Source organism: Anser cygnoides, chromosome 1 (assembly GCF_040182565.1).
Source record: "Anser cygnoides isolate HZ-2024a breed goose chromosome 1, Taihu_goose_T2T_genome, whole genome shotgun sequence".
Classification (NCBI taxonomy): domain Eukaryota; kingdom Metazoa; phylum Chordata; class Aves; order Anseriformes; family Anatidae; genus Anser; species Anser cygnoides.
Window position 1 is genome coordinate 138,697,163 of NC_089873.1, and position 19,095 is coordinate 138,716,257.

The 19,095-nt window shown below is 35.5% G+C and overlaps 1 protein-coding gene across 2 annotated transcripts; it reads left to right on the top strand.

The window, feature by feature from the left end:
• The first annotated feature begins 1,611 nt into the window (after positions 1–1,611).
• CRLF2 (cytokine receptor like factor 2) lies at positions 1,612–18,260 on the top strand. Of its 2 annotated transcripts, none has more exons than XM_013180660.3 (8): positions 1,612–2,187; positions 7,429–7,540; positions 8,294–8,466; positions 10,024–10,163; positions 10,887–11,049; positions 13,229–13,343; positions 14,482–14,566; positions 16,132–18,260. In XM_013180660.3, exons 1-8 carry the CDS (start codon positions 2,052–2,054, stop codon positions 16,402–16,404), a joined length of 1,197 nt encoding a protein of 398 aa, XP_013036114.1. In that variant the 5' UTR covers positions 1,612–2,051; the 3' UTR covers positions 16,405–18,260. The 2 variants fall into 2 exon arrangements, with proteins under 2 accessions (XP_013036114.1, XP_066839191.1); XM_066983090.1 differs by having other exon boundaries at positions 16,037–16,272.
• The last annotated feature ends 835 nt before the right edge of the window (positions 18,261–19,095 follow it).

Sequence of the window (19,095 nt, forward strand, 5' to 3'; positions counted from 1 at the left end):
ATAGAGTCTCAAAAGATTTCCAGAAAAATTATAAGCCAGAATGTATGTTAAATACCTTTTCTTTGCATATTTTTTCCCCACAACTCTTTGCTTCAAAGAATGAACTGTCTTAAGAGGACTTCATTCAAGTGTGTTTTACATGTATAAAAAGCAGACAGGGACAAATTTGGATCTGTTACCCTTCACTGAAGACAAAACACATGTCTGGGGAGGAAAATGTCATTTTAACTCAAATGGTGATGTGGGAGTTGCTCTGTCCTGGGAAATAGAGAATTTTTCCTCTCTGCCTTCATTTGCTTATCACACTGGCTTCTGCAATGCTGACTGTGGAAACAGTGAGAGATTTTAGCTTTCCATGAAATATAATCATCCACAATCTAGTTTAGTGTTTCAATTCTCTGTTGCTTGTTATTTTCATTCCAGGAATTAATGCCCCCCTTGAAGAACTTGGTCAAAGAAGGGACTAGACAGGCAACAGAGTACTGTATGTGTGTCAGACACTGACAATGGGGTTTCCAAGACTCTCTGAAATTTGAATAGGTCTTCCTGGATGTATAATGGATAAGTGAGTGGAAGAAGCTAATCCAAGAAAAGTGAATAACCAGATCAAAACTGGTATGACATCATTTGGCTGGAGACTTTGCTGATGTGACAAAGCCAATAAGGGTATAATCTGGCAAAAGTAGTGTAGGTTTAAGGAAGATAGTGATCATGTTAGGGGTTAGAGGAGGCTCCAAGAGGAATGAAAATAAGCTTAAACAGAAATCATGGCAGCACTTCTCTGTGTATTTCCACTCATGATACAGCTCCCTATCTTGGGAGCAGTTTGGCACTAAGAGCTGTCTTCCTGAACTTTTGCTGGAGAAGGCAGCAGGGTGGAGTAACACTGTCTGGTCAATTCAGATTAGGCCTGGCTTGTGAAGTCAATCTTCCAATACTCCCTATGTTTTTCTTCACATGGAGGTGCATTGGATTCTTCTTGCATGAGCTTAACCCAGAAGATGAGATCTAGCATGGCACCCAATGGACTGCATTCACTACAGGGGATTCAGTTTGTGGTGCTGGACTGGTGCTAGCCTAGGGAAGTCCTCCCTCTGCCCCTTCCTAATATACATTGCATGGCTCTTGGGTCCTCAGTGCTGACTGCTTCACTCCACTGCTTCATCACTCCTGCTTGCTACACTGCTGTATGGATGTAGCCTGAACCCAGTTTACTCCAGACCTACAGACAATTGGCCTCTTTAGACAGGATGACTGTAATTATTATAATTTATTGAAGTTCTGCTCTTTTCAAAGTATATTGAATCTCAGGTAAAGCACTATTCCCCATGTTCTATGTATAATTTTAGGTATATGGATATATAAGTATAGTATATTATAGATATATAATGCTAGGTATAGAAATAGCTAGAAGCCAGAGCAGCATACAGGTATCCAGGTAATACAGGAGGAAATTCATTCTAATGTTACCTCTTGTTTAATAGCCTCCCTACCCCGGCAGATCTTTCTGTCACAAAAGGCCTACTACATCTGACTTTGATCTGGGGGACAGAGGTGGCTCAAGCCTTCTGACATGCACCAGGCATGTGGACGGGCAGTATAAATGTCTGCTAGCAGTAACAGCTCCAAGTTAGTAAGTGGGGAGGAGATAGGTTGCTTGTACTTCACCCATCATCTGGTTACTGGGTAGTTTGTGGTCAGTGTGTTCATGTTTATGATGTGGTCACAGCTCCCCACAGTTACATGATCCTTGTTTGTATCATGGCTATTGTCACCTCTGGTACAACTATGAAAAGATAAAGCAAAGCTGGTACTGACAAGGAAGATATTCTGGGAGTTTCTTATTCTTTTCTTGTTCTTGTTCTTATTCTTTATTCTTTATTATTATTATTATTATTTTCTTATTTTCTTATTCTATTATATAGTAAAAATAAAGCATGCACTCTGAAGACCTGCATTTCTAATTTGTTTATTGCTAGAGATATGTCATTTTTTAATTTCCTGTAGTCATTTCCTCCAGTTCCCTCCTGTCTGTGATATAAAGTGATCAAATGGTAAGTCCAGATATTACGATTATTCATCTCTTCACAGTCTGTTGTGTCATTCCAACTATGAGACTCATCTTTCAAGCATGTTCTGTGATCTTCACACTGGGCAACCTGATGACTTCTCAGTTGCAATCAGGTGGTAAGTTCAATAGATATTTATTTAAGTGTTTGATATACTAATTAGTAATATTTCTGTGGATACTTCATGTGTTACCGTATTCAGTACTTTTTTGGTGAAAAGAATCAACCAAAGAGAAGTTGAAATCTGGGAGAGGTAAATGAGTATTCTTAAAAAAAAAAAAATTCTACTGAAATTTTATAAATATAAATCAAGAAAGAAAACAGTAAGCTTGTGCCTATTGTTAAAGAAAGAAATATTCAAATCGTTAAGCAGGACTACTTGCTGTCTAAGACTGAGATTCTTATAGAGAGGACTGCATCAGAAAATGACTACAATCTTACCATTGAACAAAGTTGCATAAATCGGACTTCAGATAAAACTTCAGCACTTAGTATTCTGGAGGAATGAACAAGATTGGAAAATATCCAGCAATATCTTATGCCTGTAAAAGCAATGAGGTAAAAAGACTACTGAAGAGCAAAAATAAGAAAGGTTTTAAAGACCGGTAATTTGGCTACCTAAATATGAGAACATCTCCGTTTCACTTGTTTGTTTGCAGTGTCATTGCTTATAGTTTCCCAAAGTCAAATGGATACTAAGAGAAAATGAACATAAACCCCAAAACATAGACTGACAATCTAATCTTCACTCTTACTAATTTATCACATGGTCCATGTCTTTATTTTATGAGAAAGAAATACTTTAAAGTTATGCCCTCTTCTTATCAACCTATACATCAATTCTCTGTTCTGCTGTACTTACGATAAGCACTTTTTTTTTTTTTTTTAGCAATGCAGAACTGACTGATTCTCCAATGTTAATTGCTCTTGTGAGTTGCTGTCTGTGCTGTGAGAAGATGTGACTTTTTTCTGCCTTGAGATGGCTACAACCTATAGCTATGTCATACTGATGGCATGACTTTGTGGGACAAAAGATGAAAATTACAGTTGTGATGCTTATTTAATGTGAAGTGTGGTGATGCCTAGAGATGGTTAACTATCCTCTACTGAAAAAAGATAAAAATAAAAAAATCACAAAATCACAAAATCTTCATCATCAACAACAAAACAAACAAAAAACCCTGCACCACTCAATTTGATGAGTTATAAGAATTATGCTATAAGGAGTATGCTTTGCCTCCAAATGTCTGTAAAAACTTTCTCTTGCTGTCCTATTAGGTCTCTTGAAAAGAGGCTTTCTACTCAGCAGTCTTGTGTGCAAAGAGTTGCATGTTCACCTACATGAGTTCCTATTAATGAAATTAAACTGTTCTCATAGATGAGTAGTATTAAGAGTTATTAGACTGTAGGTTCAGGTTTGGGTATTGCACTCCATTTGTTTCTATACAGTGTGCTGCTGCAATATGTGGAAGTTCAACATGTGGTTACTTATCAGATTTCACCAGTGTAAGAAAATCAAAAGGGTTTTTTCTTCTTTGTTGTTTCAACGCAACTGTTCCCGTAAATATACGTTCCACTCTGTTATCTTTGCAGATTGACATTCTTTCTCTCCTTTTTCTCATTTTTGATCTGTTCCATGACATTTGGGCTTTTTACAAGCTTCCCCTTCAAGCTTGAAAAGTATCTTGGAGGTGGAGTATACTTGTTCATGTTATTGCTCATGTTATTGGTTATGTCTGCATAATTTATTGCTCAAGGAAATTTCCCTTTTTTCCCCTGTAAAAGTACTTCCTCCACACACCATAGTGGTATTTTCCATGCTTCTCTGTCCTGAGAAGAGCAGTGTCTATGATGTTAAAGTCTTGTGTGGAACCCTACCAGTTCCCATCTGTTTTTAATGAAGGTTTGGATAATTCCTTCTGAAGCTCATGCTCCAGGGTACTGGTATGCATTTTATACCACTCCAAGGTACTGCCATCTACTCATCTAAGCAGGGAAGCAGGCCATCCTCAGGCAGAAATTTTCTGTGATTCCTCTTTAGTCCGGGGACTGCCTCTTCATTAAACTTTTGACCTTTCTTCTGGCTATTATCATAACACAAAGAATAATGATAAACATGTTACTGTCAACTGTAGGATCATGAAAAGAAACATGCTTTAAAGAGTTACAATTATTGTGGAAGAACTGGCATATTAGCTGAGAAAGATCCATGGTGTTACAGGTGGGTTCATAAAAATTGCATCATAAAGAAAGGGAGACAAGGAAGGAAACATCATTTCGGATAACCAGTGCATACCCTCCGAGCATTTGATGTCAAATTAATACAAACTTTAAAAGTCTTACTTAAGCTTTACATCTTTTGATGTTGAAATAGCAAGGAAATGTGGATAATGCAACACATATATGCTATAGTTTGAAAAGATGCACACAATTTTTTATTGCACACTTGCACAAAATGTAGCTCATGCCACACTAATAAGGTTACAAAACCCACTCAATTAGAAAGTATAGTAGAAAATTGCACTAACTAGAGGTCTGGAAACACAGCCTTTAATAAGAAAAGTTATTTTTAAAGACTTTATTTGTATTACACAGCTGAATGCATTTTAAAGTAATTAATTATGTTAAGGCTGATTTCTGATGAAGTTCTTAAAAACTATAACGTGGCAAAGAATACGTGTAAATCACCTGACGTTTATTACAATTTCTGTTCCATTTTTATTAAATGATTCTATTTATTGTTAAGGTATTTAATAATGTATTATCTTCCATTTCAGTTACTGGAGTTTATATTTAAATATTAAAATTCCAGAGTTCTAATTCATAATATGTAGGATTATTTATTTATTTATTTATTTATTTATTTCACAGGAAAAGAATCTGATCTTAGAAAGATTTATATATGGGGTTAATTTGATGTGCTCTGAGTAATCCTGCTGAAGTCAAGTGGACTACTCAGAATGTGCAAAGTTAAGTTAATCCATAAATCACTGCAGGACTAGAGCAAAAACTATATTCTCCTCTGTTACGCAAAAATATACCTCGCCAGACCAAAGAGCTAGCATTCCATATAAATATTAGTTCCATACACTAACATTTCTATTCTTTTTAATAAACCCGGTTTTATTTAACGAAGGGGAACATGCAATTATACAGTCAAATATGTTAAACATATATTTAGCTAACTTTATAGAAAATATAACTCTAAGTAGTCATATGGGTTTAATTTACACTAACCAGAACACTATATACTGCAAACACAGGCATGCAAGAATTTAGTACATAAAAATTAAAACATATTAGTGTATTTGTTGACCAATAGTCCACTGTAAGGCACTTTGCCATAGAATCATAGAGTCATAAAATGACAGAATCGTAGAACGGTTTGGGTTAGAAGAGACCTTAAAGATCATCTAAATCCACACCCCTGTCATAGGAAGGGGCATCTTCCACTGGACCAGGTTGCTCAAAGCCCCATCCAACCTGGCCTTAAACACTTCCAGAGATGGGGTATCCACAACTTCTCCGGCAATCTCAACTAGAGCCTCACCATGCCAAAGCATAAGTAAAGAATTACTTAATTTCTAAGTGGCTAACATCATATTAATGGCTTCAGCTAAAGACAAGATGATCTTTTAGACTTGCTGAAGGGACTTGATATCTCTTGGGCAATCTCTTGTACAAAGGTAGAACTAACTGTGCAAATTCAATTTTATGATAGCTTATGAGGTTTTGAACTTTTTGCTTCAATGCATAATTGCATCGACTTCTCCGTTCTTCAGAAAACCAAGATTTTCAGTTTGAGAAAGCAATATAAAACAAGCCTGCAGCCACTAGTTAGGAAACAGAGGAGTTTGGTTTAAGTACCTCTCTTGAGTAACAACAGAATATTTTTTATTTTTTATTTTTTATTTTTTATTTTTTATTTTATTTTTTTTAGAGCTCCATGAACCATGTAACAAGGATCTGCATCTAAATCTAGACAGATGCTCTGGGACTTCTGTCATATCTGTCTCTAGAGAGATTTTGAGATAACAACATATTAGAACACAATGACACCTGTACAAAAACGTTTTGATTATCTGTTATTGCAGAAGTCGTGAAATCCCTAGACACAGAGATGTAGCCTTGAAAATAGTTAGGCAACAGTGTTATTTGAATTCAAGTTTCAACATGCCTTTCTCACATGTTTGTGTTGATTACTGAGCAAAAATATAGCAAACTTAAAGATATGTAGACCTGATTCCCATGAACATTCAGGATCATTATCTGTAATAAACAGTTCATCAGAAATATTTAAAAATTTTTCCACTTTAAAAATCTTCAAGAGGTCAGAGTAGAATAAAATATAAATAAGAATCAGAGTCTAAATACTCTATTGTCCTGCTAGACAACAATGTTCCTCCAGAAGTATTTAGTGGTAGACATTTCATGTCTGGAGATTGCAGCCTGCAAATTCTACCCTCAAGAGGTTTTCCACCAATATTCATTATGTATTTTCCTCCTCTTTTTTAAATTTAACTAAATATAGTTTCACATCTTATAGAACTTAGAAATAAATAATTCATACTTCTTGATAGACTTCTATCATGGATTTCTAATCTTTCCGGTTTCTTCATTTTTTAATTTCAGAATTATCTCCAGTGTCTAATTGTGGAATCCTGATGGACGCAGAATTAAAATACCTGTGTCCTGGAAAGAGCTATAACAAGGGGATGGCAAGGAGATGAAAAAATATCTGTGTGCAGTCAAAGGACATTAAATGATCTTGCTTTGAGAAAGCCTGTAAGGTGGAATTGGCCAAGACCACATAGATTGTGGTCTATTCACCTATTGTGGTGACTAGATTTGTGGTCAGTTCACTTATTTGTGCTGATCTGCATTGGGTTCCTATAGGTGTATCTGCATTAGCCACCTGGTGGACAGTATTAATCCTTGTTTTTTTTTGTGGTAAGCATTACAGGCAGTTTACACACAGGATTCATGTAGCATTAGTTTCCAAATAGTTCTCCTCAGCAGGAAATTCTTAGCAGATATCATGGGAGAAGGTTGGTCTCAATGTTTAAGTCCTATGCACAGAATACATGTGAAGCAGTATATAATTTTTGACCCAGGGATGGTTGAACTCTCTCTGGTGTTGCTGTGCATATTTTCATTTTGCTATTTTGAAATTCTATTATTTTATTTATTTTAGGTTGTTTTATTCTGTTTTCTTGCATTTTAGACATTCTTATGTCTTAGATTTTAAGATTATCTGTCTACAGCATAATATCTTTGAAATACTGATTACCTACTGATGTCAAGTGATGTTTCTCATAAGCACTGCTGAAATCATATTCTCTGTAAATGTACCTGGCAGGTCAGAAAGATGCCATCAACACCAAAATAATCAATTTCAATAACGAGAAAATGCAGATCACGTGGGCAGTAGGAGAACTATTCCCCGGCGAAAATGTGTCATTTTCTTATACGTGAGTATTGATGATGACTATTCTTCTCTTCTTGAAGGACTTACTTTGGGAATTTAAAATAGCTAAGTCCATTTGACTCTTCTGCGAACTATATCTGGAAATGCTCTTAACATTTTTGTAATCATCTGACATGAAACCTGTTTACACCCATACCCTGCTACAAAAGTGTACAAAACTGTACTGCTGAATAGTCCGTCATAACAAACAATATATGAAAGCTTCATCTCCTTTTTGTCTTTGTGCTAAATGTTAATGTTAATTACACTATTGAAAGTGTTGGTGGTTTGTTTTTATATATATATATATATTTGAATTATAATGTATGTATATTTTACCTATGTCACTAGTTGATGTAACAGAAATTCATTGTTTTGGTTAAAGGCAGAACTTGATCTTCCCTTTTCTTTCTGGTTAGTGTATGTGAAGGAAGTAACAGTACAATATTGGAAACAGGTTCATGAAAGCACCTGTTTGAGCAAGGCATTTTCTTATTAGAGAAACAAACAAATAAATAAAAACACAAAGGAAACTTGGTAATTTCAGACTGCACTGAATCCAAGGATTGGAAAGTCAGTGAATTCATGTCAATGAATTGCCTCACACCACTATGAAAGTTCCTGATTCAAGAAGTTCCATATGCAGACTTCTCTTGGTAGGACGACTGAAAACATACAAACGAAAAGACTAGCAAAAAGGAATTAACTGGTTAACTGGTAAGAGTGTTTCAATTCAACAATGTTTTTTCATTCCTAGATTTGAAGAAGGCAAGCAGAAAGTTTGGAAGCAATGTCCCAGTTATTTATTGGATCAAGGTTATAATTCTGGATGTCTTTTTAAGACAGAAGGACACACCCTTGCCTTCTCTATCATGAACAGCAATGGAAGTGAAGAGCGTTTTTCTAAAATACTAAAATCTGATTTCTATAGTAAGTATGTAAAATCACAGCTATGTCTTTTGGTAGTCTTAGTGTCTTCCCACATTCTCTATTTGTCCTTAGCATGAGGAGAAATCATTTATACATGTGTATAAAGTGCCATTAGTGTATACCAATACCAAACTATTGGTATTTGGAATTACTGATGCCAATTTTTGTCATTTGCTTTCATCAGTAGCAACATAGGCTCTCATGGCGCTGTAGCTAAGGGGGATTACACGGAGCAGTCAGATTTGCCCCAAAATACAGTTTCAAAATTAGAATTAAAATAGTAAAATATATGGGTGTGCTTGATGTAATGTAGATCTACTCAGTATTCATACCAGGAAAATTAATACAACTTGTTAGTTTCTTGTCTTAGTGCTGGCGATGTTTGTCATATTTTAAATCTTTAATTCTTTGGCCATTTTCCATAAGATATGAGGTAGCAAACTACTTCTTATCAAACAAGCTGTGGTACAAACCTAAGCAGATGTTAACAGAAGTTAGTCGAGTTGCTCTGGTATAGACTGACATCATAAAAGAGATCTCCTACTAGTAGAGATCTGATGATCCTGGTTTTACTAAATCCCTCCCAAATATGTTTTTCGAGTCTAGTGTGAGATTGATTTATCAAAAATTTCTGGCATTATCCTTATTTACAGTGTTTAAAATGAAGGGATTATTTTTTTTTTCTGATAAAAAATCATGCGAGAAAATATAGCAGGCATATATTATCTGGAAAATCATTATCTTTCAAGTATATTGTTAGCATTTCTTATTAATGTTTTAGTAAAAGGGATCAATTAAAAACCTGTCAAGACATCTAACTTTGAGAATACTTTTATATCCCATCTGATAAACCATGGAAAGTTGCATTTTAGTTCCTGAATTTTGGCTATTAAACTCCCATTGATACCAAAATTATGTTAAAGACTGTTAGATAACAATGCAGGAATAACAAGAACTGGACTTAAATTTTGAAATTAGGAAGGCAGGATTTTCATCTAGGAATCCAGAGAAATTGAAAAAGCAAGTAACACTCTTCTTACCCCTTTATTTCTTACTACTGAAGACTACCTAGCTACATAGGTCAAACCATTGCATTCTCTTTGGACCATCTGAAAATAATGAGGGGTAGATTGTAGATTCAGTTGTGTACAGGTAAGCACTCTCTCTTTTTTTTTTTTTTTCTTTTTTCTTTTTTTCATACTCCTCACCTTATCCCACATGGTCTCCAGAAGATGAACATGTGTATCTTGTAGGTTTTATGGTACTGAATTTGCCAGATCTTTTCCATTGAAGAAGTATCTTCCTTTCTCTTGACTGAAGGAGATTAGAGTCATTCTTTAAGTAGTTACAGTAGTTTTCTGAATCGAGATATCTACCTTTAAATGTGGCACCTCAAATGGTAAGTAGTGTCATGATGCCAAGCTACATTTTGAGATTTAGTAAGGAGGTCAGACGCAAAAGTGCATCATCCAAGAATGTCCATCTTCTTTACTTGCTACTCAGGGAAACAAGCACATTTTTTGAGTCTATTGCATGACTTTTTTCTTTTCTTCTTAGTAAAGCCCAGTCCACCAGAAAATGTGACCTTCTTCTGGAAAGATGACACTGTTACCATAACCTGTAATAAACCAGAGAGAGGTGTGAAGTGCTTGAGACTTGAACTTCAGTACAAAAGCAAATTTGACAATGGGTGGCAAGTGAGTTGGACATGACATTTTTAATCAACATTGGAAGGAGCTGGAAGTAGCATCTCCATAGAAAGTGAAATGGTGTGGTTTTCAAATTACTCTCCCCTCCCATGTTTTCAGAACCGATGGTAGCAGAAAACTGTTGGATATTTTGGTTCCTAGATCCCTGCCATGCCAGAAATCATTTACTTTTTGAGCTATATCCACTTTCTACACAAAGAGCTAGGGACAATCTAAAGGAAAGGTCATACATTCAAAATAGAAGACTTAGAAGATAAAAGCAGAAAGCAGAGTGGAGTTAAAAGACAGAAAAAGGGAGAAAGCATGAAATAAAATGAAAGAAAAAAAAAGATGAAACAGGATTTTTATCTATTCTGTTTCGCTGTTAAGTATATCTATATATTATTTCATTGACTTAAATCTTTCCAGTCACATATATAACTTGCTAATATTTTGTGGTTTTAAAGTTTTTTTCTTCTATATTGTAAATAGCAACTGTAGCATAGTACTCTATGTAATGATTGTTATGTCCTTCAGTTCACCATCAGACAGTAAGCAATGGGCAAGAATAGGTAAAGAAGAGGAATTCTTCAAAATTCAGAGAAGTTAAATTTCATTTTTGAGGTTTTCGTTTGGCCTACCCCTTATCCTAGTCATGATCACACCTGAATGTAGCATTCTGAAGCTTTGTCTTGAAAACTGGAATTAACAATGATGTGCCTTCCTTCTCAGTCCAGAACTTCTAAGTGTTGCAGAGTTGGAGAGCAAGGCTTTGATCCAAGGAAATGCTATTCTTTCCGTGTCAGACTGAAGAGGCTAGTACCCTACTGCAACGTAGTTAATTACAGCAGTGACTGGGAAGCAGAAACATTCTGGATGAATGGCACATTATTAGGTAACAGCTGTGCTACATTCATATGCTATCTAAGTGTAAAAGGGTAAGGGGTGACTGCAAAAGAAGCTCGAAAGCTGCATCAGGTTCATGTTGCACTGTCATGATCCATCTTCTGTCATCAATCATCTTGGGGGTTTGGACCAGAAGATCTCCAAAGGTCCCTTCCAACCTGTGAAAAAATGTCTGTGAAAATTCTGTGATCAGAGAAAATTTATGTGGGTGTCTGATTGCCCATTTTTAACTCCTGTCCCCTTTGTCCTTATGACTCATAACACTACCAATTTATGCAATAATCCATAAAGCTAAAAGTGTCCTTATTTTTTTGTGTTACTATAGTGTCTAGGGTCTCCTAATGACAGTGATGTGATACATACTGTGTATATATTACATGTTGTATACACATACACACATATGTAAATATATGCACATTTACATGTCTGTGTTTTGTATTTGCATACACATGCAGGCACTCTGGTGACAAATGATACATGGACATTAAACCTGAGCTCTAAGAAAGACCTTTATGCTCAGATTTTAAGGCCATTTCTTTTAAAATACATCCAGCTGAGCTACAGGATCAGAGGTCATAGCCGTCTGGTGCTCATATCTGCTGAATTGATTAAAACAGAGTATAGCGGAAAAAGTGAAATGGAAGCAATGTCAGTATCAGCATTGTTTTCCCTCCTGGGAGATCCACTTAGATAGGTGTGATGGCCTTGGACTAGACCTTTGATGGAAACTATTTTACTGGTTATCAAAACCAAAAGACAGATTTGTTGTAGTAAAACAAAGACTGTAGGCCAACCCAACACATTTGTATCAGCTAACCTCAGAATGCCACCCACTAGGTCTTATCAAAATGATGAAATACCCAGATGTCCATTGTACTAAGATCCCAGTTCTCTAAAATGCAATGAGCTACTAGCTCACCCAAAGAAAATCTGTACACACAAAGCTGGGCTGAAATCCTGGAACAACAATAAGTATGTACAGACTGTGTACTACTAGTAGGAATAGAGAAGCCTCCTCCACCATGCAGATTGTGAGCCTGCAAGCATGTCCTCTGATGTGGCTGGCAATGTCTTTCAGAATACAAAGAAGAAATGTACATCTCTGAGAGGTGGGAGCATACAGACCTACCTGCACCCTTTGACCAGAGGATGCCAACAGGCAACTACAAACATGGAAAACACAGAAGAGATAGGCTAATTGTGCAGTTGCTTTGAGTGCCCCTGGATCAGAATTGACATTGGCACAGCCCCGTCAATGAGACAAGCAACTCACTTCAGGCCTTTAATGAGTTATTATTACCTCCATATCTAGCATCACAGGAAGACTTTCATAGCCTCTGAATGCCTTTTTGGCAGTCACAGAGAAAGAAGTGACTCTTTAGCCCTATTTATACAACAGTTCACCCTTTATTTAGTTTAGTTTTCATAGTGTCTATTTGGAGAGCAGAAGGTCAGTATTAGGAAGTCCAGTTTTGTAGTAGCTTTACAAAAGCTGCAGAAAAGAAAAAAACAATGCTGAGAATGCCAAAAGGTGGAAAAATGTATTTGTTTATATACCTATGTGTTGGAATCTACCACTAGTTCCTTTCTGGGTGTCGGCACTTGTGGTTTGCTGACTTTCTGGTATATGGGATGGGGGATTTATTTATTTGTTTGTTTGTTTGTTTATTTATTTATTTTGTCTTTTGTTTTGTTTTGAGAAATAAGACATTTAAGCTATGTAAAAAATCCCACTTGCAGCTTTTTATCTCGGGAAAGAAGCCACATAAGCTACATGAAAAATGCAGATGCAGCTTTTGTGACTGTATGTAAGACAGATCTTAGCACAGAATTGCAGCATCACTGTCAGTGCAGTGAGAGGAACATGAGAAGCATCGCTCTGAATGCTTTGACTCTTTGCACATATGCACCCTCCTTTCTCCTGTACTAGGTCTATTTAAATAAAAGAACAATTTTCTTTTGTTGCAAGGTTTGGGTAAGGATTTTTGTTGTTGTTGTTGTTGTTGTTGTTTTTTGTTTTTGTTTTTCAATTGAACAACTGAATTTCTTGTATTTGTTCCTAAATAGTATTTTTTTTTTTTAAGAAAAGTCAGTGCTCTAGTGTAATTAAGAATACTTGCTGTTAAAGCAAACAAGGTTTTCACATCCTTTTTTGTGATTATTCCTAGATTCATGTGATGATGATATAAAATCTCAGTCAAATACAGTAATTCTTTTAAGTTGTTTGCTGGCAGTACTTCTAATGATATTTATCCTCTTGATTCTTCTGTGTAAATGGCAGAGGTAAATATAATCTTACTGGGTACTACTAAATTTTTATATCATGAAAATAGAGCGATCATTTAGGATCAAATCTTTTACCAATCCAAATTTCTATCTGAGGAATGAATTCAGAATCAAAGCATAGAAGTAATGTCTTAATTACTATTTGGCAGCTAATTTATCCTGGCCTTTCAAACATCAAGGTCTTTATCTTTCAAAAATAATAATACTAATAATAAATAAATAATAAATAATAAATAAAAATAAAATAAAATAAAATAAAATAAAATAAAATAAAATAAAATAAAATAAAATAAAATAATAAGATAAAACAATGTCTTAGAAAAAACTTACGTCTCTTCCATGTCATTTCTTCTCTTTTTCTAGAAATCCACTTAAGTCTTAAAAAGACTTAAATCCAATATTTTGTTTTCTGCTTCTGAATTGTTTTATATTTTTTGGGCAACTTTCATCAGACTCAATGTCTAGTTGCAGTAGGCTGAAGAGAGCCTGAATGCACTCAACTTTCATAAGACTATATCAATATTTGTATTTGTAGTCTAATGACTGTTCATGTTTAAAATCTACAATTAAAAAATAAAATCTGCATAGGTCCTGAATTCTGGTCTTTTTCAGTGGGGGGGGGAAGAAAAAAAAGCAGTACTGTTGAGTATAGATATTTTCAGATCATAAATTCATTTTTTTTTTCCTCCAATATTTCAGTTTACATTGGTGTTCACTAAGTCAGCCAATAAAGCTTTTTGTTTCTCCAGCTTCCCCATCCTGGGGAACATGGCCAGGGAATGTAAAGCTCTGACTACTACATAGAGAAAAATGCTACTTGCTGACTAGCTGTAAATTTACATATGTTCCAGATTTTGTTAGGATGAGATTGACTGAAAACCCAACAGTAAAATCACTGTTAGCCTGATGATCTTATCATTCCATTATATTGTATAAATCTCATCCGATGATTGTTTTACTGTAGTAATGTAGTAATACTGCTTTTTGACTTTAACACATGTATAAAAGAAATCAAGCCTAGAGTATTGTCATATAGATTATATTTGTGGCTACAGCACTGTGTTGAAGTAGACACTTGTATGAATAACTACATCATAACAGAATGCCTATTTGCATTTTTCTTTCCTCTTTGCAGACTTCAGAAGTCTGTCATGCCTACCATACCAGATCCAAAATACGTATTTGCTGATCTCTTCAATGATCATAATGGAAACTTCCAGGTAAACGTTCTATTCCCAGCAAGTCCGTGAACTCTGCAATGTTGTGAATGTTTTGAAAGTAGTTACTGACACTTGTTCTGGGCTGATGTTACAGCAAGTGACCCAAAAAAAAAGCTCTTCCTCTCATGCAACATCACCAACAAAACTCATAAAATCAGTGTAGTGCTGCACTGTGTAAAGAGGGTTGTTGTTTCAAGAGAAGAATTTAAAGATGTTTAAGATATTAAGATATTAAGATATAAGATGTTTAAGATATTTAAATATTTGTGAAATGCAGGGAGACTTATTGCTGAACCAACAACAGCACTCATGGCTTTGTGGGCATCAGTCACAGTAGGAAACGTCCTCTCTCTCATCACAGAGAGCTGTGATCACTAACCATTTAGACACAGAGCAGCTGTAAAATGAAAGTACTACAAGTTTTGCATTTGTTTTCTTACTGTTCCTTGAATCCATGACATCACATAAGTGATATAATATCTGTATTAATTCAGTTGTCTTTATGTTAATTACTACCATGTTTCCTCTGAAGGTAGACAGGTCAAATATTTTCAAACTTTTTCAAACCCAATGACAACATAAAAGAGTAGTAATAACATTTCAGTGATGAACTGAAAAGGGTCCATACATAGGATATCTTTAAAATATAACTGAAGAAGAAAGATATAAATGAAATTAATACTGAAGATTCAATCCAGAAGTGCTCTATTGTATAAATCTCCCTATAAACTCAGTCCAAATTTAGATTAAGTCAGGACTTGAGTGAAAGAATGTGCAAGTCTACCAAGGAAAGAACACAAGATACTTTATATATCCAAAGTTATCCAAAGGCCCTGATTAAATACAAAGTTCACTTGGTTTGTTCAGTTTAGAGAAGAGAGGACTGAGGGGTGACCTCATCATGGTCTACAACTTCCTTACAAAGGAGAACTGAGGGGGAAATATCGTTATCTTCTCTGTGGTGACTGGTGGTACGGCCCAACGTCCAGCATGAAGCTGTACCAGGGGAAGTTTAGATTGAGTGTTAGGAAAAGGTTATTCACTGAGAGGGTGGGCAGGCAATGGAACAGGCTCCCCCATTTGCAGTCTAATGATTGCTCATGTTTAAAATCTACAATTAAAATACAAAATCTGCAAAGGTCCCAAATACTTTGTCATGGCCACAAGCTTCTCAGTGTTCAAGCAGCATTTGGACAACACTCTTGGAAGTATGGTTAATTTTTCAGCTAGTCCTGTGTGGAGCTAGGAGTTAAATTCAATGATCGTTGTCAGTCCCTTCCAACTCAGGATATTCTATGGTTTAATATGATTCTGTGATTTTATAATTTAATGTGTTCTTGATAATTTGTAGGCATTTATATGCATCTGTAGAAAACTGCCTTTCTTCCTGTCTTTCTTCTTTGCATCTTATTTCCTGCTTGACTATCTTGCTTCATTTTCATCTCCTCCATTGTGGATGATCCTGGAAAGATGCCATTATTAAAGGAAAATCCACATCTGTACTGCCAGACGTCTTTTGATTGGCATCTTAGAACCTGCCACCGACAACGTTTTAATTCTCCTAGGAGTGGATAGACAAAACTGATCATGCAATGGTACAAACCAAGCTAGAATATGAAGAGCCAGAGTGCATCATTGAGGAGGAAAGCCAGCAAAAGGACATGAAGAACAGTGACAAGCAGGAATCTAGGGAAAAAGTCTTCAGCTCTTCAGGAGCAGCTGGAAATTACAGTCCCAAAGCAGGTCAGAATGCCTGCCTGATGCCAACATCCAATAATACAGCTTCCTTTTCTGGCTTCCAGAATTTAATGAATGATGACACATATGTAATGTTATAAAATTTGCATAATTCAGGAGGTATGGACAACAGTTAACTAAAGCAAGCATACAACACTCTAAGAGGTATGGTTTAATTTTTAGGTAGTCCTGTGTGGAGCTAGGAGTCGACCTTGATGATTTAGGCAGGCTTAGTATTTGAAATAAATGCCTGATAACTTTATTAGAGTTCTGGTTTTGGTTTATCTTTAGGACTATACAAAGCCCTATTTTCCTGCTATGAGCAGGAGAAAACAAGAGCTCCTCCATGGTACATCTTCAAGAGTTGAGACTCAGTCCTGGTGCTCATGTAGTGCAAACTACATCATTATTCTTCCCAAATTAAGAGAAAAAAATAAAGGTATTTGTCTGCTAGTGGTCTTTGTCTCACAAAAGCCAGGTGATGTAACATTCATTCTCATAGGGATAGGATACTGCTTCTAAAGATCTTTGTACTAGAAATGATTGCTTCTCCCATGGTGAAACTTCGAGCTCCATGGCATGCATTAAAAAATTTAAAAAGAGAAAGAATAGGTCACATGTCTAAGATCAGAAGAGTGAGGATATACAGTACTGAGTCATGTTTAAGTAATGCAAGTAGTGCAATGCAAACAGCTTCCTTCAAAGCTTGCAGTGATGCTTTGCGGGCCTCCTCTGAGGTCAGGTCCTCGGTATCTTATAGTGTCTTTTTGTATGACTAAGAAACTTCTTATAAAAAGGTGAGGTTCAATTTGAACAATATTTACATTTAACTGAGTTGGATTTATTTTAAACAATTTTTAATGTTATCAAGTAGCATTGTAGATACTTCCTAGGACTTATTCAGATTAAATATATCAGTCTTTAATACTCAAATGGTGTTCTAATGTTTTCTAAAACATACCATCTTTTAAACATTTTTTGTTTAATTTTAAATTTAAATTCAATATACTATACATTAGATCTCAGAAGCAAAATCTTAACTATTCTGTAAATTTCTCTGTATCACTTAAACTACATGCGGCTTGAAAACAGATTTTGTAAAATGTTAAGTGCTAAACGTATCTATGATAAATGTCAGATCTTGTAGACATACTATGATTATATGTTGAAGCAGTTCCAGTTATTTACATGTCAACATTTACATCAACAAGTCATTGAATAATTTTATCAGTTGACTAAACTTTGCCTATTGAATACTTTTATTAACCAATTCATAGTGTAACTTGCAGATTGCACATATCAGAAAATTACCGTGATTAGTAAACTATTTTTAACACAGCACTGAAAAAAACTATAATGCCAGGTATCCTTGGGAACTCTGTACAGTAATGTAAATCCATTAGGTTTCAAAATCAGTTTCTAGGTCACCCAGTTTGCTGTACAAGGAAAAAATCAGATTTATTTTTTTATTTTTTTTTTTCTGGCCAACAACTGCAAAACTTAACTGGGGAGATAGTTTATACACATTTCCCTTATTTTTCTTGACATTACCTTAGACTTAATTTTTCATTACAAGAAAAACAGGCTAAGAAAGGATTTCTCATAATCCTGACAATTTTTTTTTTGCCTTTTACTATATAAAAACAGATGTATGCAAACCTTTAGGGTCGTTTTGTACACCCCATATTTCTGGATTTTTTTTACAAAGGCAAATATGCAATGTTTCAATAGCCTAGTAATATTACTATTCACAGTATTTTCCTGAAATTTTAATTTGGAGGGAAAAGAAGAAAGTCATGTGAAATTGCGCTGTTTCAGCAATGTTTCTGAACTGAAAATGTACAGTCATTTAAGTTTTTAGTTTGAACTATAACTTGTATTTTTTAGTCATAAAGGTTCTGTTGCAAAACTATACAACCATATTTACATAGTATATAACAGATAAGAAATAAAAGGAACAAAATGTCTATATATCTCAAATATTTATTTTAAAAACATCCCTTTATGAAGAAAATACAACAAAGGGAATTAATGAAATTCAAAACAAATAACTGTTCTTTAAAAAAAAAAAAATACCAAACTTCGATTCTTGAGGAATTCTTGAAAAATGTCTAGAGAAGGATGAAGAAGATGATTTAAGCAATGGAAAAGGTCTTAAATACTGATGCTGATTCTGTCAAACATGGTACAAGAAGACATAAATCAGATTAGCGATACCCATTGCTTATGGCTACTGGGTGCCTTGGGAACGCCCAAGCATGCTTCTGACCTCCACATTTGTGGTGCCTGCCCTAGCCCACCTCTGTTAAGATTTAGGCCCTGGCGGCACTCGGCCACAGCAGGCACATCTCTATGAAGCTCTGGGCTTGAAGAGCTGGGAGCCAGTGCTCCTGGGCACATTGCAGCTTTGGGCTGAATCACTGCTCAGAGAAACATCAGTGAGAAGGGTGACAGTATGATAAGCTGGTTATGAATAAAAAATATCTGAAGGTTGGGGCAAAATACCTTAATGAAATGTGGGGGTTTTACTCAGGTGGGCAGCAGAGCTCCACCACAACCTCTCTCTCACTCCCCATCCTCAAAGGGAAAGGGAGAGAAAATAGGAAGGAAAGGGCTCAAGGGCTGAGATAAAGACAGGGAGATCACTCAACAATTATCATCATGGGCAAAACAGACTCAGCACAGGGAGATTTGAAAATTTACCTATTACTAACAACCTAGAGAAGTGAGAAACAATGAAAACAAACTAAAAACACCTTCCTTCCCTTCATCCACTCTCTTCCACCTCCTCC

Excerpts from the sequence above, each read along its gene's own strand:
- CRLF2 (XM_013180660.3), top strand. The coding sequence starts at position 2,052 with ATGGTAAGTCCAGATATTACGATTATTCATCTCTTCACAGTCTGTTGT. Across the intron at positions 2,188-7,428 it reads TTCTCAGTTGCAATCAGGTG|GTCAGAAAGATGCCATCAAC; the intron begins GTAAGTTCAATA and ends TGTACCTGGCAG. Across the intron at positions 10,164-10,886 it reads AATTTGACAATGGGTGGCAA|TCCAGAACTTCTAAGTGTTG; the intron begins GTGAGTTGGACA and ends CTTCCTTCTCAG.